Below are 25,450 nucleotides of genomic sequence, written 5' to 3'. Positions count from 1 at the left end.
GTCCGGAATCCTTTGTGACCCTCTACTTAAATCTATATCAGTGAAGTTAGAAGTAAAATAAAAACTTTTTAAAAACACAATCCGCTACCGCAGTTATTTAATTTGCATGCACCCCAAGCAAATGCGTCAGAACGTGTGAATCGTTCGGTCATTGCCGCGATAAAGGCCTATATAAAACCAGACCAATCCAATTGGGATGAAAAGTTGAGCCATATTGCCTGTGCACTACGTTCGAGCACACATACCTCCATTAATTCGACCCCATACAGAATAGCGTTTGGTCAACATATGGTTACCAATGGCTCTAGCTATCAGCTATTAAGACAGTTAGAAATGCTGGAGGATCGAACAGTAAAGTTTTCGCGAGACGATTCGTTCAATATCATTCGGCAAAAAGCTATGCATTCAGCTCAACAGCAGCATAGTCGCAACGAAAAAGTATATATGTAATTTGCGTAGTCGAGACGTGTTGTTTGTCGTTGGTCAGGAAGTGTATAAAAGAAACTTCCAGCAAAGTAACTTTAGCAGAGGCTTTAATGCCAAGCTGGCACCTACTTTCGTGAAAGCCCGGGTGAGAAAAAGACTTAGTAATAGTTACTACGAACTCGAGGACCTACAAGGACGAATCCAAGGGAAATTCCATGCTAAAGATATAAAACAATGAGGTTTCAGGCGTGGATCACTCTTTTCATTGTATCACTGCCAAGTGTGATCTTGGTAGGGGGGTGTTGTAGTGGCGCCTGTCCAACCAAAAATATCGGATAACCGTCTCACGGTTTCCCCTTCCCTTAGACATGCACCTTGCACCTTTTGGGCAGTTACGCGCAAGAAAAAAATGACATAAGTTAACAGCGGCTACTGTCAAGGTGTGGTGAGAAAAGGGGAATGAGAGAACCAAGGGCTCAAGCGGAAGGAGAGTGGCTTGGGCATGTTCTTTCCAATTTTACTCGCGATCCCAGACGGACGTCTGAGGAAAATACTCAAGTAGTGCAGTGAAAGGAAAAATTCTAACCTCGACCGTAAATACCGCGTGTCCATCGTGGCTAAGATCTAGTCAAAAGATCAGCCGACCATTCCTACGTTTATTAAGCGAAGGCCGAACCCATCGGGTGAGTGAAAATTGTACCCCAACTGCCGGACAACAGAAAATTAAAGTTCGTTTTTTTTTCTTAAAAACCTAACCATAGGTTTGGCCGTACGTAATACCGTACGAAACGCCGGTCGTAGTGCCGTAAGCCGTACCCACTACAGTCTCGTCACCTTACCACACATATAAATACCCAGCGTCCCGATCGACTACAGTATGTGTTAGCCGTCTTCGCCCCAAATCTTCTTTCGGCGTGGCGTCTGCATACATGTGAGCATCACTGTATTTACCGCAGCGTGTACCGGCGTGGGTCCACACACATACAAGCCTTGCTCGGCCTACACCAGTGAAAAACGGTCGATGGGCTTTTATCTACGCGTGCAGTGACATACATATGTACATATGTGTGAAATTGACTATTCCCTCTTCAGTGACTTTCGTCATTGCTACGTCGCTTACGCCACCCGCATACGAACAGTAACGCTAAAGGAGAAGGCATTTACCGGTGCCGAAATACTGTTTGCGTTGCTGATGAAGTCATTCGGTGTCTCGATCATGATGGCTATGCCCATGCATTTCTTCATATTAGAATAATACTTTGGAACCCCACTATTGTACTGACCCTAGGATTAACATTAAAAGTTAAATTCGTGTGATTCGGTTTGTTTGGCTTATCATAAAGAAATGTGCAGCTAGAAGGAAACGAACTAAGACTAATACTCGCGCGTATCGCCTATCTACTCTGACACACTGATATTTACAAGTTTTCAGCCACCCTCATCGACCACATGGAAGCGCTTTCATCGTTGGATTTGATCGTAATGTGAGTGATAACCTGTGAACGTCTGCTATATGTGAATTCAAAATTGTACGCAAGTCGAAGCAACATTAAAGATTCCATGCCTCGACCGTAAACTTCCCAGCCGTACTGTAACGCTGACCAATCCAATTGTTCACGTGTTTGTTTTGTTCTGCTCTTTCGCAAGCAATGTAACTTTCTGCAATTCCGAATCTATCGACAACCGAACTTATGATTGGGATTACCCCACAAGCAATTGCTGTGCACTTTAAAGATGCATCCATCCGTCCCTTGTTTTTGCATTTAAACTGAAAACCATTCGAATATATTTCTATTTGTGTAACGTAATTACCATTATTCCTGAATATACTCTTTATAATTAGTTGACCCTAGTCTAATAAGATCTTTCATCATGATATTTTTATATATATACATATAATTAATATTAATTGCAGCTTCTTTGAACATATTATCCTTATTACATTAGTAGCCTTTATACATACATATATATCTACCCTCTTAGCGGCCATGAGAGCTTGTAGGAAAGTTTAATGAATAAACTGTTTGTAATGAACTTCCGTTAATTGTTGCCGTTATTAAGGATCATGTGGCGCCGAGATGACGTTACCTAGCAGAAGTAGAGCGTTTATTTTAGGGATCGTTACCCATTACTCAGCCTATTTGGACCGGTGCGATCAAGGAAGGGTGAGCATACCGAGTTGCAATGACACCGCAAGCAACTCCCGCTCGAATTAGTTCCGCTGACTCATCTCCCTACACTGTCATTTCTCTGTAAATTTCTTCCGTTTGAACCTTGAACCGCACGCGAAACTTATTTTTATTGTCTTTGCTCCTAATGCTCGTGACGCGATCTCTCCCTACCCCACCCCCACTCTACCCGACTAACCATGAGACCGGCAGCAACGCGTGCATGGATCTCGATCATACCCTCCATCTGCTCGTCTACCGTTTCAGATCCTAGCCTCCTGCTTCGTTATCTGTTACAGTATTAGCAATATATATTTATATATATAATAAATTTAAAAGAAATAAAAAACGAGGGGGAACGTTGTGAGTTGCTGCGGACACCGCAACTCTACGGTTATACCCGATACTAAGTCAGTATAACTCTCCTCCGGCAGACGCTAATATTAAACGACACGACAAAGAGTGCGTGCGAGAGAGACAGAAAATCAGTCTGAGCGTGACGTCGGGCGCTGCGTAGCCACTGAAAATTGATTTCTTGCTTTTGGCTACAAAAATGATCCGATCTGATCCAGATTCAGCAATCTGATAGATATGGTCATTATCTATGATTCTGCGTTTTTAGTTTTCTCGAATGTGCAATATTGTGGATGCAACAGATTTTCGTTTTTGTGGGGGCGGAAGGGGTGGGGCGAAATTCTGAGATATACGTTTTATAGTGAGATCTAACAGAAGTGCGGATACCAAATTTGGTTACTCTAGCCTTAATAGTCTCTGAGATTTGTGGATGCCCCAGATTTTCGTCCTTTGCGGGGGCGGAAGGGGGTGTGGCGAAATTTGGACACGAAACGGTCAAGGTCCGATATCACAGGAGTGTGGATACCAAATTTGGTTGCTCTGGCTCTTATAGGTTCTGAGATCCTTGAACTCATATTTTGCAATTGACAAAACCGACCATGAAACCTGTGTGTTAGAGAGAGACAGAGCGAGAAAGAATGAAATTGTTTTCTTGATTCTGGCTATAATCATTATTCGATCTGGTTCAGATTTCGCACTGTAAAAGATATGGTCATCCTCACCGATTCTGCGTTTTTGGTTTTATCGTATCTTTAAAAATGTGGATGCCACAGATTTTCGTCCTTTGTGGGGGCGGAAGTGGGCGGGGCGAAGTTTTGAAATGTTTTTGTAGCAGTGACATATCACAGAAGTCTGGATCCAAAACATCGTTGCTCTAGCTCTTATAGTCTTTGAGCACTAGGTGCTGAAGGGGACGGACGGACGGACGGACGGACGGACGGACGGACGGACAGACGGACAGACAGACAGGGCTCAATCGACTCGGCTATTGATGCTGATCAAGAATATATATACTTTATGGGGTCGGAAACGATTCCTTCTGGACGTTACACACATCCACTTTTACCACAAATCCAATATACCCCAATACTCATTTTGAGTATCGGAAGGGGGTGGGGCGAAATTCTGAGATATACGTTTTATAGTGAGATCCAACAGAAGTGCGGATACCAAAATTGGTTACTCTAGCCTTAATAGTCTCTGAGATTTGGGGATGCCCCAGATTTTCGTCCTTTGCGGGGGCGGAAGGGGGTGTGGCGAAATTTGGACACGAAACGGTCAAGGTCCGATATCACAGGAGTGTGGATACCAAATTTGGTTGCTCTGGCTCTTATAGGTTCTGAGATCCTTGAACTCATATTTTGCAATTGGCAAAGCCGACCATGAAACCTGTGTGTTAGAGAGAGACAGAGCGAGAAAGAATGAAATTGTTTTCTTGATTCTGGCTATAATAATTATACGATCTGGTTGAGATTTTACACTCTAGAACATATAGTCATTCTCTGAGATTCTGCGTTTTTGGTTTTATCGTATCTTTAAAAATGTGGATGCCACAGATTTTCGTCCTTTGTGGGGGCGGAAGTGGGCGGGGCGAAGTTTTGAAATATTTTTGTAGCAGTGACATATCACAGAAGTCTGGATCCAAAACATCGTTGCTCTAGCTCTTATAGTCTTTGAGCACTAGGCGCTGAAGGGGACGGACAGACGGACGGACGGACAGATGGATAGACGGACAGACGGACAGACGGACGGACGGACAGACGGACAGACAGACATGGCTCAATCGACTCGGCTATTGATGCTGATCAAGAATATATATACTTTATGGGGTCGGAAACGATTCCTTCTGGACGTTACACACATCCACTTTTACCACAAATCTAATATACCCCAATACTCATTTTGAGTATCGGGTATAACAATACTCATTTTGAGTATCGGGTATAAAAAACGAGGGGGAACGTTGTGAGTTGCTGCGGAGACCGCAACTCTACAGTTATACCCGATACTAAGTCAGTATGGCTCTCCTCCGGCAGAAGCCGCTAATATTAAACGACACGACAAGGAGTGCGTGCGAGAGAGACAGAAAATCAGTCTGAGCGTGACGTCGGGGGCTGCGTAGCCAGTGCAAATTGATTTGTTCCTTTTGGCTATAAAAATGATCTGATCTGAACCTTCGCGGCAGTGTTTAGTGGGTTTTGAAGTCCTCGAGGATCGAGGTATTTTTCGCATAGGCCAGTAGTTGCTGTGGCGTCCTCTTGGAGGCATCTTCCAGTGATGCCAGCACTGGGGCGCCCAGGTATCTCCTCCTTGCCCTTAAGAGAGCAGGACAGTTGCAGATGAGATGTTCTAGGGTTTCGGTTGCCCCAGGTTCGTCACATTTCCTACAACTATCTCTGTTTGTGATTCCTAGCTTTGTCGCATGCGCCGCAGCCAGGCAGTGTCCCGTTAATATTCCCACTAATAATCTGCAGTCCTTCCGTGGTAGGTGCAGCAGGTAGTGGCTGAGTTTGTCATTGCGTTCCTTGCACATGATTTTCGAGGTTCTGCAGGCGGTGGTACTCCTCCACCTACATTCGGTTTGTGATCCGGCCTGCTTTTCTAGATCGCTTTGCAGCGTTCTGAGGGAGACAGGCACGTTCTCGGTTCTCGTATTCGCCAGCCCGACGCCTTCTTTAGCTAGTACGTCCGCCGTCTCGTTCCCTTCGATGCCCTGGTGGCTGGGAATCCAGTAGATCCGCACTGACTTTGTCGTGCTTAGGGTATCTATTGCCTCCCTGCTCGCCAAGACATTTCTGGAACTGACTGCGGACGACTGCATGGATCTTATCGCCGCTTGGCTGTCGACGAATAGGTTGACCGCATCGTGTGCTCTTTCAGTGAGAAGAGCGACCTCTGCTGCTTTCCTGATGGCAAAAACCTCTGCCTGGAATATGCTACAATGGTCCGGTAGCTTATATGACAGCCTTATCTCAGGGTCTGTACAGTATAGGCCCGCTCCTACTCCTCCGTCCATCTTGGAGCCGTCCGTATATATATTGAGGTGCTCCGTTTGGTCTCTTCCGATTTTCCAGTCTTCAGGTCCCGAGGATGCAGTTGTTTTTACATCGAGGCATATTTGGGGGGGTCATGTAATCAGTTGATCTGTTCATTTCCCTTCCAATTGAACTATGCCCGTATTCTTGTGGCGACATACTTCCTGAAGCGATGAGGCGCTGTGCTGCCTTTCCTGCAGTCAGACGGGCGTGGATGTCTAGGGGTTCGATTCCAAGTAGGGTTTCGAGTGCTTTTGTTGGGGTTGACCTCAGCGCCCCTGTGATACAAAGCAAAGCCTGTCGCTGAGTCCTTTCCATAAGCTTATGATACGTTTTCTTTCCAGTAGCTTGCCACCACACTAAGACTCCATACAGCAGAGTTGGTCGCACCACCGAGATGTAAATCCAATGCATCAGAGCCGGAGATAGGCCCCATGTGCTGCTGAGCATCTTCTTGGATGCATAAAGCGCAATGGTGGCCTTCTTCACCCTTTCCAATACATTGGGTTTCCATGCCAGTTTACTATCCAGTACCGGGCCCAGGTATTTGACTTGTGTTTTTGGGGTTAGCCTAGTTTGATTGATCTTCGGGGGGTCCATATCGGTACCTTGTACCTCTTGGTAAAGAGGATGAGGTCCGTCTTGTCCGCGTTGATACTGAGTCCTACTTCTTCCGCCCACTCGCGTATCTCCCTGAGTGTTCGTTGCATTAGTGAGCTGAGGGTCGATGGGCAAACACCCGTAATAAGTATGCTTATGTCGTCCGCATAAGCTGTTATTATTGGGGCCTTCCTTTCGTATCTCTTGATGAGGTCGTCGACCACCAGATTCCACAGGAGGGGCGACAGGACTCCACCCTGGGGTGTGCCTCTGTGTGCCTCTTTCACCATAGAAGCGGTGCCCCACTCTGATTGCACCCGTCTGCAACCTAGGAGGTTCCTTATCCACAGGTTGATTGCTGGGTGTGTATTAGTTGCTACCAGGCAATTTGTTATTGCTTCCGTAGCCACGTTGTTGAATGCTCCGGAGATGTCCACGAATACTCCCAGTGCATACTTTTTATTGTGAAGGGCTTTCTCAATGGTAGCTACTACCGAATGTAGTGCGGTCTCCACCGATTTCCCTTTAGTATAGGCATGCTTGTTGGTTGACATCAGTCCCCCTACCTCATTCCTGATGTGTAAGTCCAGCAGCTTTTCTAGCGTTTTTAATATAAAGGAGGCAAGGCTTATCGGTCTATAGTCCTTGGGACTCGCATGGCTGCACTTTCCTGCCTTTGGGAGGAAGACAACTCTCGAGGTTCTCCATTGGATAGGGATATAGCCAGTACTTATACAAGCTGTGAATATTGCATCATGGCTGGGAATATCCCGTCAAGTCCTGGTGCTTTTGTCCCCGCAAAGGAGTCTATTGCCCAGTGGATTCGCTTGGTGGTTAACAGATCTGTTGGGGGGTGTTGTTCCTCGGTTGCTAGGTCCTGGTGCTCTTTGGCATCAGCGACCTCGGTGCAACCAGGGAAATGTTCCTCCATTAGTGCTGTTAGGGCTTCGTCACTGCCCTCTGTCCACTGTCCGTCATCTAGCTTTAATTGGCTTTGTATGGTAGGCTGCTTAGAGAGCAGCTTCCGTAGCCGTGCGGTTTCTGGTACTTTCTCGATGTTGGAGCAGAAGGTCCTCCACGAGTTCCGCTGTGCTTTGCGTATTTCCTTCTTGTAGCTCCTGAGTAGGAGTCTGTATTCCTCATAGACGATCCCTTCGTTCGCTTGTTTGGCGATCTTAAAGAATTCCTTGAGGTTGTCCCTTTGAAGAGGGAGATCCCGGCTCCACCAGAGTGGCTTGGACCTCTTCTTCGTCCTCGAGGGTTTGCACGATGTGTGGTAGGCGTCCAGCAACGCGTTGGATAGGGTCTCTAGAAACTTCTCTATGTCCTCCGCGGATTTCACTGTGCCCGGACTCGCGAGCTTCGAAGTAACTGTCTTTTTAAACTTTTCCCAGTTTGTATTCCGGGGGTTTCTATAGACTATTACCTTCGAAGAATGTTTGAAGTCGCACTTAAACTGAATGTACTTGTGATCTGAGAATACTGAGATCTGAGATACCGTAGTACTGTTTCCCGTTGCTAGTGTTAGGTCTAGCTCGTTGTATTTACTCGGACCTACGAAGGTGTGCTCCTCCCCGACGTTTGCTATATATAGATTAGTTGCTAGTATAATGTCTAAGAGTGACTCACCTCTATCATTGATGTCGGTGCTTCCCCACACATTGTGGTGGGCATTGGCATCCGTCCCGATGACGAGTTGATAGTTTTTGGTGCCGGCTTCTGTCACCAGGCTCCTGAGTTCGTCGGGTGGTGCGGGTATGTCGTGAGCCATGTAGCAGGAAGCCACCAGAAGGCGCTTTTCCTCGCTTTCCAGCATCACAACCGTCAGGTCATCCGTGCTGTAATGAGACATAAGGTAAGCATGGATTCCCTTTCGTACGAGTACGACGGTTCTGTTCCTGCTTACCGTTGTTGCGTAGAACAGGCTGTGATTTGAGGACTTTAGTCCGGCCACTGAATTGCCTGTCGCAATCCAGGGCTCCTGGACTAGAGCTATGTCGGCGAGCCCTTGCTCCATGGCGATGAGGAGCTCCGCCGACGCTACCTTGCTTTTATGCAAGTTTAGCTGCAGCACACTCAGCATGGGTGGCTGGCTCACTTGCATCCGACGGGTTGACTACTAACGTCAGGTCACCGTCTTCCTCGTCTTCGTCCTCAAGCGCAAGACCCTGGGCGGTCTCCACGATGGACTCGAGCCCTAAGTCCTTTTCCACCTCGCCTACCTGCAGGGTATGCGCGTCCTTGTCCTCAGGGTGGCGCTTTTTGAGGCGCAGGTAGACGCTACCCATGCCCCACGCCATCTTCCCGAACTTGGGATACAGCAGGTCCTCTGCCTCCTTGTTTATTTGGAGGATCACACATTGGCCCCCCTCGTTGGGTAGTGGGCTACCAATGTGTAGGATCCTCCAGTCGGTCGTTGGCACGTCCGCGTTTTGGCGCTGAAGGAGCTTCAGCGCTCGGTCTCCCTGGATTGTGATGGGGAAGAGTACCTTCGCCTTAGGCTTGGACGGGATAAGCTCTCGGTCCACAACCTCCAGCTTGGCCCCCTCCCACATCGCCTCCAGTTGGCAGACCGTACGCGTCAGCCACCTTAGGGTTGGATCGTCGTTGCACTTTAGGATCTTAACCCCATTTAGCCACCCAGCACCATCGAACGTGGGCATAGGGGCCGCGGGGTCTTCTTCCATGTGTGCAAACAGTGCGTCGACGAGACGCGCGTGCACAAGCTTCCACTGTGCCGCTGACATCTTGCCGTTTTCCTCGCTCCGGTCGATGAGTGCCACGATCAAATGTCGTTTGGTCACATAAGCCATATGCATATAAGCCTAACGGATTCGCAACAGGCCATGTTGTCAGAGGCTATCCAAATGTTCCCGTCATTCGCCAAAGAAGGTCTAGGTCGAACCAGCTGGATAAGTCACGATATCGATATAGGGGATGCAAAGCCAATTAAACAGCGGCACTATTCGGTATCTCCTGACGTCGAAAAGGTCATGTTTGAGGAAGTAGATAGAATTATAGCGCTTGGCGTTATTGAGGAGTCCGATAGTCCATGGTCGTCACCAGTCGTTCTCGTTAGGAAACCTGGAAAGGTGAGAATATGTCTCGATAGCCGTAAGGTCAACGAAGTCACAGTAAAGAGCGCATATCCCATGCCTTTGATCGATGGAATATTAAGCCGACTACCAAAAGCTGAATATATTTCCAGCATCGACCTGAAGGATGCCTATTGGCAGATCCCATTGACTTCAGACGCTCGCGAAAAGACCGCGTTCACCGTCCCGGGGAGACCCCTGTATCAATACACAGTGATGCCATTTGGACTAACCAACGCTCCACAAACCATGTGTAAATTAATGGATAAAGTTATACCCTCTCAGTTACGACATGAAGTGTTCGTCTATCTAGATGATTTGCTCGTTGTATCTTCTTTTTTCGAAATCCATGTGCGTGTGTTATCCGAGTTAGCATCTCGGTTAAAACAAGCTGGGTTAACAATTAATGTCGAAAAAAGTAAATTTTGTTTGAAGGAAGTAAGATACCTTGGCCATGTCATTGGGGATGGAACTATTAAAACCGATCCAGAAAAAGTTTCAGCCATTCGGGAATTCCCAACACTTCGTTCAGTCAAACAGGTACGAAGGTTTTTAGGAGTAACTGGCTGGTATCATAAATTCATTCGAAATTATGCCGGTCTGGCCGCTCCATTGTCGGACACGTTGAAACAGAAACGTAAGTTTGAATGGACGAATGAGGCCCAACTTGCATTTGAAGACCTGAAAAGTAAACTTTGCAGTGCTCCCGTTTTGCATAGTCCATTTTTTCGGATTCCATTCGCTATTCACTGCGATGCGAGTCATACTGGCGTGGGCGGAGTACTTATGCAAAAAGATGTAGAAGGTAACGAGGTTCCGATCGCATATATGTCTAGAAAGCTAAATCAATGCCAACGAAATTACTCGGTTACAGAAAAAGAGTGTTTAGCAGCTGTACTGTGTGTTAAAAAGTTTCGCACCTACATCGAAGGGCATGAATTTGTCATTATTACCGATCATGCTTCGTTAAAATGGCTTATGAGTCAAGCGGTAATGGGTAACAATCCCTAAAATAAACGCTCTACTTCTGCTAGGTTACGTCATCTCGGCGCCACATGATCCTTAATAACGGCAACAATTAACGGTTTTTAGGTCCTTATTGTTTGAATGCGTGTACGGAACCCTTTTTTATGTATTTATATAAACGCAATCGGCATCGTTTTGCAAATGAACTTATATAAGGCTTTTCCTTGGTGTATTCTATAGTCGTCTGCATTGAGCCTTCTGTCTCCAGAAAGATGTCAAAACGATAAATAGTTCGGAAAAGCTGAACGTACAGAATACGATAATTTGCTTCCAGCTGTTGGGGTTGCAATGAGTTGGTCCAGTACTCCATCATCTACAAAATGGTATCAAAATAAGCTTATATATAACGCATGGAAGTCTGAACAAACTAACCTTGATAGCTGCATTATTCTGCGACGTACGGCGACCGTTCCAATGCACACTCAATATCCTGAGTGGCATTTCCAATGGATAATTACTCGGTATTCGAATGAAAAACTCCATTTTGGCAGAGCCACGAACAATCACAGCACGATAGGAATTGTATGTTATGCCCTTTTCATCCGGAGAAATGTTTAGTACGCCTGAATTTTGGGCTAGGAATTCCTCGAGAGTGATCGCCGTCCACTGCACTAGGCTGCAAGACAAGGCCGCAGGATAGACATTTTCTTTTAGTGCATACAAATCGATGTCCTTGTTAGTCAGACCACGTATTTGCTGACTTAGATTTAACCAAGAGTTCCAGCGCCGTGTAATGCGAGCTATGGTCTCCCGCATGATTTTATTCAAGTTCAGCTCATGCTTATACAAAATCGAGCTGTTGACTGTTGGTATAGAGCATATACTTTGTAACAAACAGTATGCTTTTCCAAAGTCCTTAGACTCCAGATATTGTATACATTCCTCTGGTGTCAGATCCTTATTCTGTAACTAACGCAAATATATAATTTTATGATTCATACATATATATAGGAAAATTATAGCTTGTTGCTTGTCTTACATCGTATTGAATACCGGGTATAGGTATTTCATTACCCAAATCGTTTGCAAACAAATGCCGAAGGGGATGCTGAACGAAATTAGTATCCCTAAAAACATGAAAATGTTTTAAAATATAGTTGCTGCTTAAGCAATTCACTCGCTAAAACTTACCCCTGATGGTTTGTATTATTGGAAATGCTCAATTCTATAGTCGTATGTTTTGGTTTAATCTTACCGTGATGCGAATGTGCAGAGGATGAGGACTTAATTCTTTGTTCAAAGGATTTTCCTCAGGCTTTCCCGACAATTCAATGTCCCTTTCAGAGTAGTCGCGCCTTGCTTTTGGGTTTTGCTTTAGGTTTGTCAACTCCTGCATCTGAGCTTCACTTTTATATCCTACCACTTCAACATTGAATGATGGCTCATCGCTCGCACGTTGAAAGCATTGCAGTTTGATGAATAATATATAAAGAGGCTTGGGCAGATATTTGACCACAGCACTAAGCTTCCATTCAACATCAAGAGAAAGCTGCAGTGCATCATGCAGCGGTTTCGTAGCACTCTTTAGGGTGCGTAGAGCTGGCGCGAATGAAACGTACCTATTATGTTGTTTAAGATTCTCTTGTTGCAGCTCCTTTTTGGAGTTCTTCAATGAGCTTTTCTGTTCATCCAGGTCTTTCCTTAAACGCAGTTCACACTCTAAGCGCTGCAAATGCTTGTAGTGCTCCGATTCTGGTTTCACTTTACTATCTTCAATTCCCGGCAATTTGGTAAAATACTCAGTGTCTGAGAGCAGGACCAACTTGGAGTCACGACTCTGGAATTTCTCGCAACGCACGATGTCCTTTTTCAAGTGGCTCACTTCGTACAGAAGATTTTGCAATTGCAACCGACTTATGTCCACTTTACATTTTTCCAAGTGTAAGTTATCCCGTCCAGACTTTATTTTCTGTTTAACTTCTCGATTTGCATGCTGAAAAATTAGAAGAGTTTTTCTAATCAATTACCGAAAACTTTGGGTGGCTGTAATTTAAATTATTTATTTGGCGGGGCGAAAAACTTGATACGCTCGATCTAATTCAAGGTTGGCGAACAACTATATTTTCTTCACAATTCAAATCTCTTACTCCAGCTAACCTAACTCCTGGCAAAGCGGGGCGAATTCGCCAAGAGCGAGAGAGCGAGCTTTTATTGCTCTCCCGCTTTGCCCTAGCCTAACTTACACTAGACTTCATACCTCAGATCAATAACTAATAATTGTGGCCATGGATGGAAGGTCACGCAACACCGGCCCCGTTGAACGCCTGCATCGGCTTCAACACATTAGGAGCGGCGCTAATTTGTGTATGGGCCGCCGAAAAACCGCTCCAGTGCTAGTCCTTATTTCGACGACCCTGACCATGCCGTCCTCTCCTGCGTGCGTGGCGATGACCCCCCCCACGAGCCACTCCTGAGGCGGCAGATTGTCCTCGGCCACGATGACGAGGTCTCCTTCCTCGAGGTTCAGATGCTGCTGGTGCCATTTGCCCCGAATTTGCAGCCCCAGGACATATTCGCGGGACCATCGCTGCCAAAACGCTTGCCTGACTGACGAGACAAGTCGCCATCGCCGCAAGCAACTGAGACTCTCCTGGTCCGGAGTCCGCAGTGCTGGGGGGGCGATGAGCGACCTGCCTGTCAGCAGGTGCCCGGGTGTTAGGGCCTCGCCGTCGCTTGGATCTTGGCTGATGGCTCCCAGCGGCCTCGAGTTCATTATGGCCTCGATGCCGACGAGGACTGTGGCGAGCTCTTCGGCGGTTAGGAGCGCGCTGCCTACCGCCCGTAGGAGTAGGCTCTGGCAGTTTTTACACCTGCCTCCCATAGCCCTCCCATGTGAGGAGCTCGCGGCGGTATGAACGTAAATTCGCATCCGTTCTTTGACGCGAAGTCGTGAATTGCATCTCCTTGCTCCTTGAGCCTGATCCGCAGAGCGCTGAGATGGCGGCTCGCTCCGACGAAGTTCGTCCCGTTGTCGCAATGAACGACTTGGGGATATCCTCGGCGCCCGACGAACCTTTGAAAAGCCAACAAAAAACAATCAGTGGTTAGATCGGAAACTATTTCTAGGTGAACCGCCTTGGACGCAAAACAAACAAAAAGCGCAATGTATGACTTGTATGGGGGCCTTCCGCGAATTTTCAATGTCGTGTGCACTGGTCCACAAAAATCAACGCCGCAAATTGAAAATGGGCGGAGAGCACGGAGTCGATCTGCGGGTAAATTCCTCATGAGTTGCGTCAGCAATCGAGGCTTGCATTTAAAACAGCGCATACACGATCGAACTGTCTGACGGCAGACCTCCTGAGCGTTCACTATCCACACGCTCTGTCGAAGGATGCTCACAAGTGCTCGTGGGCCGACATGAAAATTCGAATGGTGCAGATGACGAATATAGCTTCGCACGAATTGCGAGCGCTTAGTCAAAAGCAGAGGAAACTTGGCATCGTATGATATAGGAGCACCAAAGTTGCACCAAGTCCCTGTGTCTTCATGGATGAATGGGTTCAACCCCTGAGGACTAGGACCAATTGTAGATCCTTTCCTAACCTTTTCAATTTCTCCTTGATACTCGTGATGCTGGATGATTTCGACAATTTTATAAAAAGCTTCATTGTATTCGGCCGGTGAGATAGTTTTTTCGAAATTTAGGCTTGGGTCTTTACATTTTCTTATAAAGCGGAACACATACACGAACACTCTAAGCAGTTTGAGGTGTGACGATAATCCCTCGATGACATCTAACAGCTCCGAACTTCGCACAGCCGCGGTCAACCCGACCGCAGTCTTCCTCTTTTCCAGCTGAAGATCATCGGAGTGTTCGAAATGAGCGTTCTTGGGCCAGTTTTCTTCTTCCTCTTTCAGAAATGATGGTCCTTCGAACCAAATTGACTGAACGATTTCGTCGACGTCACAACCTCTTGAGACAATATCTGCTGGGTTCTGTTTCGTGGGTACATGCCGCCACGTAGCATCATCTGACCACTCTTGAATCTCAGCCACTCTATTTGAAACGAAAGTCGACAACGACGATGGATGAGACCGGATCCAATGGAGAGTTACCGCTGAATCCGACCAATAAACGACTCGTTCAATGGGCACGTTTAATAGGGGCTTGATTCTGTGACAGAGATCTGCGAGAAGGTGAGCGGCACATAACTCAAGCCTTGGGAGCGTTTTGGTCTTGAGCGGCGCTACTTTGGATTTCGAAGTCAACAATGATATTTTTAAACCTTCTGCAGTTCTGCTACGTATATAGACGCACGCTCCATACGCTCTCATGGAGGCGTCAGCAAAGGCATGTATTTGAACCGGTGACATCGGATCGGAATACACAAACCGAGATATGGATATGTCTTCCAATTGAGATAGTGTATTTTTCAACTTATTCCACGCTGTTTCCAAATGCAGCGGGATCGACTCATCCCAATCTAGTTTGTTAAGCCAAAGCTCCTGCAATAGGATCTTGCCTTTTATAACGATAGGACTTAATAAACCAAGGGGGTCAAACAACTTTGATGTCACCGATAGTATGTTCCGTTTTGTCGCTCGGAGACCCATAACTGAATTGTCAATTTTGAACTTAAAGGCATCGTCAGTAGGTAACCATGAGATTCCTAACGCCTTTGTCGACTCTGAATCCGAGATTGTTATGGGTTTGGCTGTGCTCTCAGATGCGGTGATCTCGGGTGAGTTTGAAAACCACTTAGTCAACTCAAACCCTGCGGTCTGAAGAACCTGAGACACTTCGGACTTAATTGCCCTTAGCTCCTCTACGCATGCAGCACCAGTCAACAAGTCATCGACGTAAAAGTCGGACCCAATAACGTTAGCAGCTATAGGGAATGAGAGCTTCGCAGACTCACTCAACCTTTTCAAACACCGGATAGCTAAGAATGGGGCTGGTCCAGTCCCATAGGTTACAGTGTTGAGCTTGTATAATCTCAAGGATTCAGAAGGGTCTCTTCTCCACACTATGAGCTGAAACTGCCGATCCGCTTCGTTCACCATCACTTGGCGATACATCTTTTTAACATCAGCAGTCCGGGAAAACCTGTGCAGACGGAAACGGAGCAGTGTCGAGTATAATTCCTCTTGAATGGTAGGTCCCACCATCAGAATGTCATTTAAGGCCACCTGTGAGGACGTCTTGGAAGAAGCATCGAACACGACTCGGAGCTTGGTAGACGTACTTTGGGGCCTCAGAACACACTGATGAGGGATTACGTAGTGTGGAGTAGAAGGAATCGTATTGTCAGTAGGAGAAATATGACCTAAGGAGAGGTACTCTTCCATGAATTCCAAGTACATTTTCTTCAACTCAGGGTCACGATGCAATCGTCTTTCAAGCGACAAAAACCGCCGTTTCGCAACCTCAAAGGAGTTGCCTAAGCAATTTGGATCTGATTTAAACGGGAGCCTTACTTCGAACCGACCTGATGATAGTACCTGAGTCGTCTTACGATAGTGTTCTTCACATAGCTTGTGCTCAGGTGTGGCAATTTTCTTGGTAGATGGCATTTCTTCCAGTGACCAAAACTTTTTCAAGGTCCTATCGATGGATACTAGCAACTCTTCACTGCAACTCAAACTGTTTGTAATTTGAGGAGCAGAACTCCTGGAAACATATTTTCCCGACACAACCCAACCAAGAAGGGTCCAAAAATCAAAGGAGAACTCACTACCATTTATTCGCGACTTCACCACTGTGTGTATTTTATCCTTTACTTGAGAATTAGATTCACCAATTCCAAGCAAGTTAATACAGGACTCCTCTCTACGGATCTGTAAGCGATTAGCGAGGTCCTCGGTAATAAAATTTGTTTGTGATCCAGAGTCGAGCAGAGCTCTGGCCAGAATGTGTTCACCGCTCTTAGTTCGGACGCTTACGATCGACGTAGCCAGAATTACCCTGTCCAACGCTGTCGCATGCAAAACATGTGACGGGGAAGATTGATTCTGATTTGATGGAGGAGAAGGACTCTCTTGGGGTGGTGGCAACGCGAGACTATTAGCCGACACTGTGTATCGATGCAATAATGTATGATAAGAGCGGCTGCACACTCGACATTTATTGGCTTTGCATTTTACAACAGCGTGGCCTTTTCGCAGACAATTAATGCATAGGGATGCCGACTTAGCAAACTCAAACCTTTGCATCACCGAGAGACGCGAAAATGAAGGGCAATTTGACACTACATGGTCTCCTGAATTGCAGTAGCTACAAGTTTGCTGAGTTCTACTGTTGGTGGAACAAGCAAATGAACTGCGATTATGTTGCTTGCTTGGCATGACTTTGTCTTGCCTTGGCTTGGTCGATTCTTCAGCAGACAGATGCTGGTATCGACGATTCAAGACTTTCTCAAAGTCGGACCAAAGCGGCAACTTCTCATAAGTAAGCTGTTCATCCCACTTTTGTTTCGTCACTGGGTCGACTCTGTTTAAAACGAGATGAATGAGCATTGCATTCGAAATTTTTGTGTCATCTCCGATCGACAGTAACGATCCGTAAATCGACGAAACAGTATCGATTAGAGTTCTGAGAGATGATGCAGATTGATGCGTCATTCTCGGCAGATTAACCAATGTGGAAATATTATTCGTGAAAATCAAATAATCGTTGTCATATACTCGTTTTAGGCCAGCCATGGCCTTTTCATAATTTGCCTCGGTGACTTGGAACGCCTTTATTGTTCCTAATGCTTCATCAGAGAGGCACGAAATCAAATGATTAAATTTTTCGATCACCGGTATGCTGTTGTCGCTATGGACTAGTCTCTCAAAAAGGCTAATGAAATTTTTGAATTCCGAGTGTTTACCACTAAATTTGGGTAATGCCAATTTCGGAAGTCTAGCATGAGTTGGGGCTGAAGAAGACACTGGCTTCGTCTCGCTTGCTGCATCAAAGGCGGCGATAAGCGACATTATCTTTCCTTTGGTGACAATTATCAGCTCTTCCAACTCGGCTGCATATGCATCATCACCTGTTATGTCCTCGATTTGCTCCTGTAAATGGTTAGCCTTTTCAATTGAAGCATTCAAACAATCTAATCTACATTGTAATTCCGGTAATTGCAAAGGAATCGATCCTTGATCTAATCGATCCTCTAAGCGGCGAATGCTTTTTACTCGACTTTTGAGCTTAATCTTTAAGTCTTTGTTCGGAGCAGAACCCAGCCGATTAGCTGCTTGCCAAATAGCACCTATTTTGTTTGTTACTTATGTCTATGTCACTCATTTGTTTGTTAAAGCTTTGCGCTTGCTTGCCCTGCTAAACGCTCTCTGCCAGCTCGCTCTTCGCTATCTCCGCTTTGCGTCTGCCTACCGACGTCGGCCGAGCGAAGCTGCGCTTAGCGATCGGAGCGGCAATGTAAAGGGCAGGCAAGCCACACTTGCAATTTGGATGTCACGCATTAAAGAACATATCGTTATTTTATTTCTGCGCCGAGTTTTATTTTATTCGAAATAATTAGTCGGCCGATTGGGGATAAAAAACATTATCTCCACATAAAATTTGGTGACCCCGACGTGATCTCTGAGTTGCAGTGTCAATTAATAATCATTCGCGATCGACATTCGTTAGCCCTAGCAAATTTTCGGCGGTTAAGCACAATTCGGTGCTAAAACACACTTACATACACCTACATACACGCATTGCTGGCTATTAATTTCTCTGTCGCGACAATTCGGTCAGTGCAGTGCGGTAGGCAGTGCAGCGAACTCACTAATACACACAAGCGGAGTACAAAGCGGAATCGGACAGCTCGCACAGCCGCACAGCTAAAGGCATTAGCTGTAATCCCTTTGCTTTCGGCTCCCACGCTTATACGTATACAGGGTGTCTTTTTCGGTCGTGCTGAGTGACTCTTTTAAAACCTCAACATGGCAGCACCTGAGCCTACCAATGTCGCGAACGCAGCAATGCCGAGTGATGTAGATTTCTACAAGCACAAGGCGGAGTCCATCGCGCGCCAACTAAAGGCCATGGATCGCTTTCTCACCAAGGAAGAGCTTGCCGAGTTAGATGAGGCAGAACTTCAAGCTCGCTTAGAGCAAATCGAGCGAATGAATGCGGATTTCGATGCCGCTCAAACGAGCCTTGAAAGGCTGGATTTCCTGCAGTTAGCCCATGATGCCCGACTGGACTTTTCGAATGTTTATGTGAAGGTTAGGTCCAGGCTGTCGCGGGAGTTGATGGCTGCTCGCACGGTAAATGTTGCCAATTCAACGGCTCGGCATACTCTCGAGGGGAATTCGTCGTTGTTCGCCTATAATAGTATAGGCCGTTCTCGAATGCCCGAGTTGCAGCTTCCGCGATTCGGGGGGAACTACATGGATTGGCCAGAATTCCACTCGATGTTCGCGACAATGGTGCACAAAGACCATCGTATACCAATCATCGAAAAATTCCAATATCTTCGTGGATGTCTAGATGGTGCTGCGCTGGATACGATTCGTTCCTTGGAACTTTCTGAGGAGAATTACGACAAGGCGTTGAATTTGCTAATGTTGCGATTCGATAATAAACTGTTACATTTTCAGGCACACGTCAAGGCTATTTTCGGGCTGCAAGGGGTGGAAAAGGGCTCAGCTATCGGCTTGCGCGCGCTCAGCGACAAAATCAATTCGCACTTGCGTGCACTGGATGGGTTGCTGATCTTCATCATAGGCACGAAACTGGACCACAAAACAAAGGAGAAATGGGAAGAGAACTTGCCGACGTCAGGATTGCCTCGGTGGTCAAGCATGGCCTCATTTTTGGAAGCGAGATGTCGGATGCTGGAGAATTTGGGATCAGCCATGGCAACAAGTCCTAGTCAACAGGTGGGAGAAGACAAACCTGTCACCCTTATCACCTCCAGTAACGACCATCCTAACCCCATATGTAACCATTGCAATTCCTCCAAGCATTACATATCTAGATGTCAGGCATTCCTGAATCTCTCTGCGTTTGAACGATACAAAGAAGCAAAGAAGAGCTGCTTGTGTTTGAACTGCCTCAACAAAGGCCATGAATTGCAGAGGTGCAGGTCAGGACTTTGCAGGCATTGCCAGGCCAAACATCACACGCTACTCCACATTCCATCGGGAACTGGTGCTTCATCTTCCTCTTCACCGGCCGAGGAATCTATCCAGCAAGAGGCCGCGACTGTGCTTCTAGCAAGCGGGTGTTCTAGCCCTCCCCCCTCGATCCAACAATCTCAGCCTAGCCAGAACGTGTTGCTACCTACTGCCCTCGTCCATGTAACAGATCGTTATGGAGCACTTATCCCATGTCGTGCCATTTTGGATTCTGCATCACAGGCAAACTTTGTAACATCTAGACTTGCTGATCAGTTGCAGTTGGATCATCGCTCGTCTTATGTTCACATCTCTGGAATCGGAGATTCCATTCTACCTTCGAGCAAGTCTGTACATATAGTTGTACAATCCCAGGACGCAAGCTATCGAGCTTCCTTCGCTGCAATTGTCACCAACTCAATTACGGAAATGCAGCCTAACTTCGGCGTAGTCGCAAAGGATTGGCCAATGCCGAATAATCTAAAACTAGCTGATCCTAATTTCTCCAAGCCCCAACGTATCGATCTGTTGATAGGTTCTGGTTTGTTCTTCGATTTAATGTGCGTCGGACAGATTCGACTATCAGCCCAATTGCCAACATTGCAGGAGACTAAACTTGGTTGGATAGTATCAGGAAGCATTGATAGCTCGGAGAATAAGCGTGCAGCTTTAGCCGCTTTTGAAAATTCCTCGTGCATCTCTATTGACGATTTTCGACCCACAACGCTGGAGTACCAAAACTTAGAGCAGCAATGCAGGAAGCAGCTGCTCGAGTGCCAGGTGCAAGTGGAAAAACTGCGATCGGAGAATCAGGAACTGCAGCGCGAACTTTTCCATATATTAAAAACCTACATATCCACGCTAAATGAAATTCAACTTTCAACAATTTCTACATTGCCAAATTTCCTGCCATTCTATGCAATTACAGAGGTTCCCGATGATCAAGACGTAATCACGACAAGCCGCCTTCGTAACGAAGCGCCGATTGCTGCGTTCGACGATCATCCCAGCGTAGCCGCCAGCTGCGCCCAAGCAAGCATCTTCAAGAGGGCCGTTGGAAAAATAGCGGTTCTGCCCCTTCAGGATGGATCTGTTGAAAGCCTTTGCCTTCCAACGGGGGGTGAATGTTCGGAGCAGAACCCAGCCGATTAGCTGCTTGCCAAATAGCACCAATTTTGTTTTTTACTTATGTCTATGTCACTCATTTGTTTGTTAAAGCTTTACGCTTGCTTGCCCTGCTAAACGCTCTCTGCCAGCTCGCTCTTCGCTATCTCCGCTTTGCGTCTGCCTACCGACGTCGGCCGAGCGAAGCTGCGCTTAGCGATCGGAGCGGCAATGTAAAGGGCAGGCAAGCCACACTTGCAATTTGGATGTCACGCATTAAAGAACATATCGTTATTTTATTTCTGCGCCGAGTTTTATTTAATTCGAAATAATTAGTCGGCCGATTGGGGATAAAAAACATTATCTCCACAGTCTTCAAGAGTGGATTTACTTTTTTCTGCCATAATGTTTGTGTCTGAAAATTTTACGCAACAAAGCAGTATTATTTCTATTTACTTATTTATTATTATTTTTTTTTTTTATATGTTTGAACGAGAACGATAATCGAAAACGAATTTGAATTGAATGTCGAGGCACGAGGTATCAAGGGAAAGAGTCGTTGCAAGTGACGGCCGAAAACAATATACCCGTTAGATACAGGGTAGCGCGTCACTTGGCAAGTAACAGCCGAAAACAATATACCCGTTAGATACAGGGTAGCGCGTCATGGAGCACCGTTAAGCTCAAGAGCGGCAACGAAAATTCTCCCAACAAATACAACGCAAGCAGCAGTGGAGAAGCGAAAGCGAAAACGAAATAATGCACCGCTGCTGCTGCTTGTATGTATGTGTGGGTATCTTCTATACGCCGTGGCTTAGGTGAACGAACGAACAAACTTTGTGAGGTTCTAACGACAAGAAAGGTAGAACAAAATAAAGGGGGGCGGGGGGGGGGGGGGGTGGGGGTCGGAGCGACAGTGATTGCAGTAAACGAAAGATGTATGTATGTACATACAGTATGTCAAGAAACTCTTTACACACTGAAAATAAATTAAATTTTTTGACTTTGGATAAGAAAATAATGGCCTTTGGTTCAAATTTATCAAATTTTTTTAATTCATAACCATTCAGGGATTAATTATAAAGTAGTTAGTGAAAAAAAAATAACAAAACTATAAATAGGTAACTTAAAAAATAACAAAAACAATGATTACTCAGTTTTGACACTGTCAAGAAAGTCTTTACACAAAATATTTTCATTTTTTAAATTCAAAATTCTTCGTAATTATTTAATATATTTAACTTATTTTAATATTTGGTATGTCCACCCTTAGCATTGACTACATGCTGGAGCCGTTTTTTCATCGAATTTATCAATTTTTGTAGGTCATACTCAAAGGGAATCTTTTGCCACTCTTCCAATATGAATTCTTTGAGCTGATTGCGGTTTTTGGGCTGTCTTTTTCCCACTTTCTTCTTCAAATAGGCCCACAAATTTTCAATGGGGTTAAGATCGGGACTCTGGGGTGGTGTATCAATAACTTTTCCACAGTTGTAAAGCAGCCAAGCTCTCACATTGGACTCTTTATGTTTGGGATCATTGTCTTGATAAAACTTAAATTTGGCCCTATTGTCCGTAATGAGACCAAATTTCTCCGCACTGCTTTTTAAATTTGTTTTTAAAATTTTGAGGTACTGTTTGGCATCCATTGTGTTCTCAATAAATTCAATATTTCCCACTCCTCGGCTAGAGATGCACCCCCAAATCATAACCGAAAGTTTTCCAAACTTTACAGTCGGAATGATGTTTCGGTTATCTAAAGCTGTTAACGGCTTGCGCCATACTCTGGGTGGACCATCATTGTAATATAGCATCATTTTTGTTTCGTCGCAAAATATGACGTCATCCCAATACTCTGCCGGCTTACTGATCATGTTAACAGCGAAAGTGAAGCGCTTTTCCACATTGACCGACGAAAGCAGCGGTTTTTTTCGTGCCACTCTGGAAGAGTATTTATGGCGTAGAATAACCTGGCGTACTGTTTCGTGTGAAACAACCAAGTCAAGTTCTTCGTCAAGTTCCTTGGCCAGAGTCCTGACCGATATTTGCGGATTCTGATTAATTTTCCTCATGATTATGCGGTCTGCCCGTTTGTCTATCTTCCTTTTACGGCCACCTCCAGATTTGGTTTCCAGTCTCCCTTCGTTCTTCGCGCGACTTAGGACATTGTAAATTGTTTTCCTTGATACTGAAAACATGTCTACCATGTCTGCAACAGATTTGCCCAACTGGTGATTATAGTAAATCAACTGGACAACGTCAAAGCTTAGTCTTTTGCCAGGCATTTTAAAAATTTCAGAAAGTTAGTCTGTAGATGTGCACCGGTCAAATTTCGCAACCAAATCAAAGTCAATGCTAAAATAGAACATCACTGAGCAACGCCAAAAGCATAGATTACGGTAAAGTCCCGTTTTTTCTAAGAACGAGATCAAAACAGAGCTCGAAAACGAAATGTGTAAAGAGTTTCTTGACAGTGTCAAAAATGAGTAATCATTGTTTTTGTTGTTTTGTAAGTTACCTATTTATAGTTTTGTTATTTTTTTTTCACTAACTACTTTATAATTAATCCCTGAATGGTTATGAATTAAAAAAATTTGATAAATTTGAACCAAAGGCCATTATTTTCTTATCCAAAGTCAAAAAATTTAATTTATTTTCAGTGTGTAAAGAGTTTCTTGACATACTGTATAACTGTTGCGTCCAAATAGCGGTTCACATATGTATGTCTGTATGTGTCGATATGTATGTATGTGTTTTTAGTTATATTTATGCAATTACTAATAAAATGCATGCAATCAAGCTCTACTATATGTATATCATACGTCTGTGCCTAGAATTGAAGGCGATGTGCAATGTTTTCAGCACAAGACACCTCAAAGAGAGATCTGAATGTCTTTTGCTCAGACTTCAATTTTCTGCACAAATACCTCTGATTCCTCTTTTGGATCTTTGAATCCAACTGCTACTTTCCTGTCTTTATCGCAGGGCATCCCTCGGCGGTAGCAGAATTTGCACAAAAATTATTGTTGGCGCGACCGACGCGATGATATTTTACAAATTGATTGCCGATTGCACACACACACGACGCGGGCAACGAATATGTTTGCATATGTATACTGCAATTTCTTGTGTCACTGTCACTTATTGTTGTTGCCTATAATTCACTTTACAGTCCACCCGGGGGCGCCATGAAAAATTAGAAGAGTTTTTCTAATCAATTACCGAAAACTTTGGGTGGCTGTAATTTAAATTATTTATTTGGCGGGGCGAAAAACTTGATACGCTCGATCTAATTCAAGGTTGGCGAACAACTATATTTTCTTCACAATTCAAATCTCTTACTCTAGCTAACCTACGGTGGCAAAGCGGGGCGAATTCGCCAAGAGCGAGAGAGCGAGCTTTTATTGCGCTCCCGCTTTGCCCTAGCCTAACTTACACTAGACTTCATAATTCAGATCAATAACTAATAATTGTGGCCATGGATGGAAGGTCACGCAACACATGCTTTAATGCAACAAATTTCAATGCCGCCGCAGTTCGCAATGTGTCTGAGTTCTGCCCCTGCATACAAAAATAATGAAAATAAGGAACCAACGACTTTGCAGCTTGTTAACACTTACGCTCTTTTTATACCCGATACTCAAAATGAGTATTGGGGTATATTAGATTTGTGGTAAAAGTGGATGTGTGTAACGTCCAGAAGGAATCGTTTCCGACCCCATAAAGTATATATATTCTTGATCAGCATCAATAGCCGAGTCGATTGAGCCCTGTCTGTCTGTCCGTCTGTCCGTCCGTCCCTCCGTCCGTCCGTCCGTCCCCTTCAGCGCCTAGTGCTCAAAGACTATAAGGGCTAGAGCAACGATGTTTTGGATCCAGACGTCTGTGATATGTCACTGCTACAAAAATATTTCAAAACTTCGCCCCGCCCACTTCCGCCCCCGCAAAGGACGAAAATCTGTGGCATCCACATTTTTAAAGATACGATAAAACCAAAAACGCAGAATCGGTGAGGATGGCCATATCTTCTACAGTGCAAAATCTGAACCAGATCGTATAGTGATTATAGCCAGAATCAAGAAAACAATTTCATTCTTTCTCGCTCTGTCTCTCTCTAACACACAGGTTTCATGGTCGGTTTTGTCAATTGCAAAATATGAGTTCAAGGATCTCAGAACCTATAAGAGCCAGAGCAATCAAATTTGGTATCCACACTCCTGTGATATCGGACCTTGACCGTTTCGTGTCCAAATTTCGCCGCACCCCCTTCCGCCCCCGTAAAGGACGAAAATCTGGGGCATCCACAAATCTCAGAGACTATTAAGGCTAGAGTAACCAAATTTGGTATCCGCACTTCTGTTAGATCTCACTATAAAACGTATATCTCAGAATTTCGCCCCCACAAAAGACGAAAATCTGTTGCATCCACAATATTGCACATTCGAGAAAACTAAAAACGCAGAATCATAGATAATGACCATATCTATCAGATTGCTGAATCTGGATCAGATCGGATCATTTTTGTAGCCAAAAGCAAGAAATCAATTTTCAGTGGCTACGCAGCGCCCGACGTCACGCTCAGACT

General features: G+C 45.3%; 2 protein-coding genes and 1 long non-coding RNA gene across 4 annotated transcripts; 1 reads left to right on the top strand and 2 right to left on the bottom strand.

Moving 5' to 3' along the window:
• The first annotated feature begins 789 nt into the window (after positions 1 to 789).
• On the top strand, positions 790 to 1,308 carry LOC117192001. The gene is made up of 2 exons (XR_004474141.1): positions 790 to 1,109; positions 1,188 to 1,308. It is a non-coding gene; the product is annotated as an uncharacterized LOC117192001 (long non-coding RNA).
• Positions 1,309 to 10,689: 9,381 nt separating this feature from the next.
• Positions 10,690 to 11,771, bottom strand: LOC117190170 (THO complex subunit 5-like). 2 transcript variants are annotated; one of them, XM_033395232.1, is made up of 3 exons: positions 11,684 to 11,771; positions 11,077 to 11,613; positions 10,690 to 11,017 (listed from the first exon to the last, which is right to left on the bottom strand). In XM_033395232.1, the coding sequence occupies exons 2-3, from the start codon at positions 11,458 to 11,460 to the stop codon at positions 10,775 to 10,777; spliced, it is 627 nt and encodes a 208-aa protein (XP_033251123.1). In that variant the 5' UTR covers positions 11,461 to 11,613; positions 11,684 to 11,771; the 3' UTR covers positions 10,690 to 10,774. The 2 variants fall into 2 exon arrangements, with proteins under 2 accessions (XP_033251123.1, XP_033251124.1); XM_033395233.1 differs by having other exon boundaries at positions 11,077 to 11,607.
• Positions 11,772 to 12,911: 1,140 nt separating this feature from the next.
• Positions 12,912 to 24,070, bottom strand: LOC117190168. Its single transcript, XM_033395230.1, has 2 exons — positions 23,793 to 24,070; positions 12,912 to 13,717 (listed from the first exon to the last, which is right to left on the bottom strand). The coding sequence occupies exons 1-2, from the start codon at positions 23,853 to 23,855 to the stop codon at positions 12,980 to 12,982; spliced, it is 801 nt and encodes a 266-aa protein (XP_033251121.1). The 5' UTR covers positions 23,856 to 24,070; the 3' UTR covers positions 12,912 to 12,979.
• Positions 24,071 to 25,450: the final 1,380 nt, after the last annotated feature.

This window comes from Drosophila miranda, assembly GCF_003369915.1.
Source record: "Drosophila miranda strain MSH22 chromosome Y unlocalized genomic scaffold, D.miranda_PacBio2.1 Contig_Y1_pilon, whole genome shotgun sequence".
In the NCBI taxonomy this organism is placed as follows: Eukaryota; Metazoa; Arthropoda; class Insecta; order Diptera; family Drosophilidae; genus Drosophila; species Drosophila miranda.
Note: the sequence above shows the minus strand (reverse complement) of the source record. Positions and strands in the feature narration are given on the sequence as shown.

Excerpts from the sequence above, each read along its gene's own strand:
- LOC117190170 (XM_033395232.1), bottom strand. The coding sequence starts at position 11,460 with ATGCGGGAGACCATAGCTCGCATTACACGGCGCTGGAACTCTTGGTTA. Across the intron at positions 11,018-11,076 it reads AGAATAATGCAGCTATCAAG|ATGATGGAGTACTGGACCAA; the intron begins GTTAGTTTGTTC and ends ACCATTTTGTAG.
- LOC117190168 (XM_033395230.1), bottom strand. The coding sequence starts at position 23,855 with ATGCCCTGCGATAAAGACAGGAAAGTAGCAGTTGGATTCAAAGATCCA. Across the intron at positions 13,718-23,792 it reads ATCCAAAAGAGGAATCAGAG|GTTCGTCGGGCGCCGAGGAT; the intron begins GTATTTGTGCAG and ends GGCTTTTCAAAG.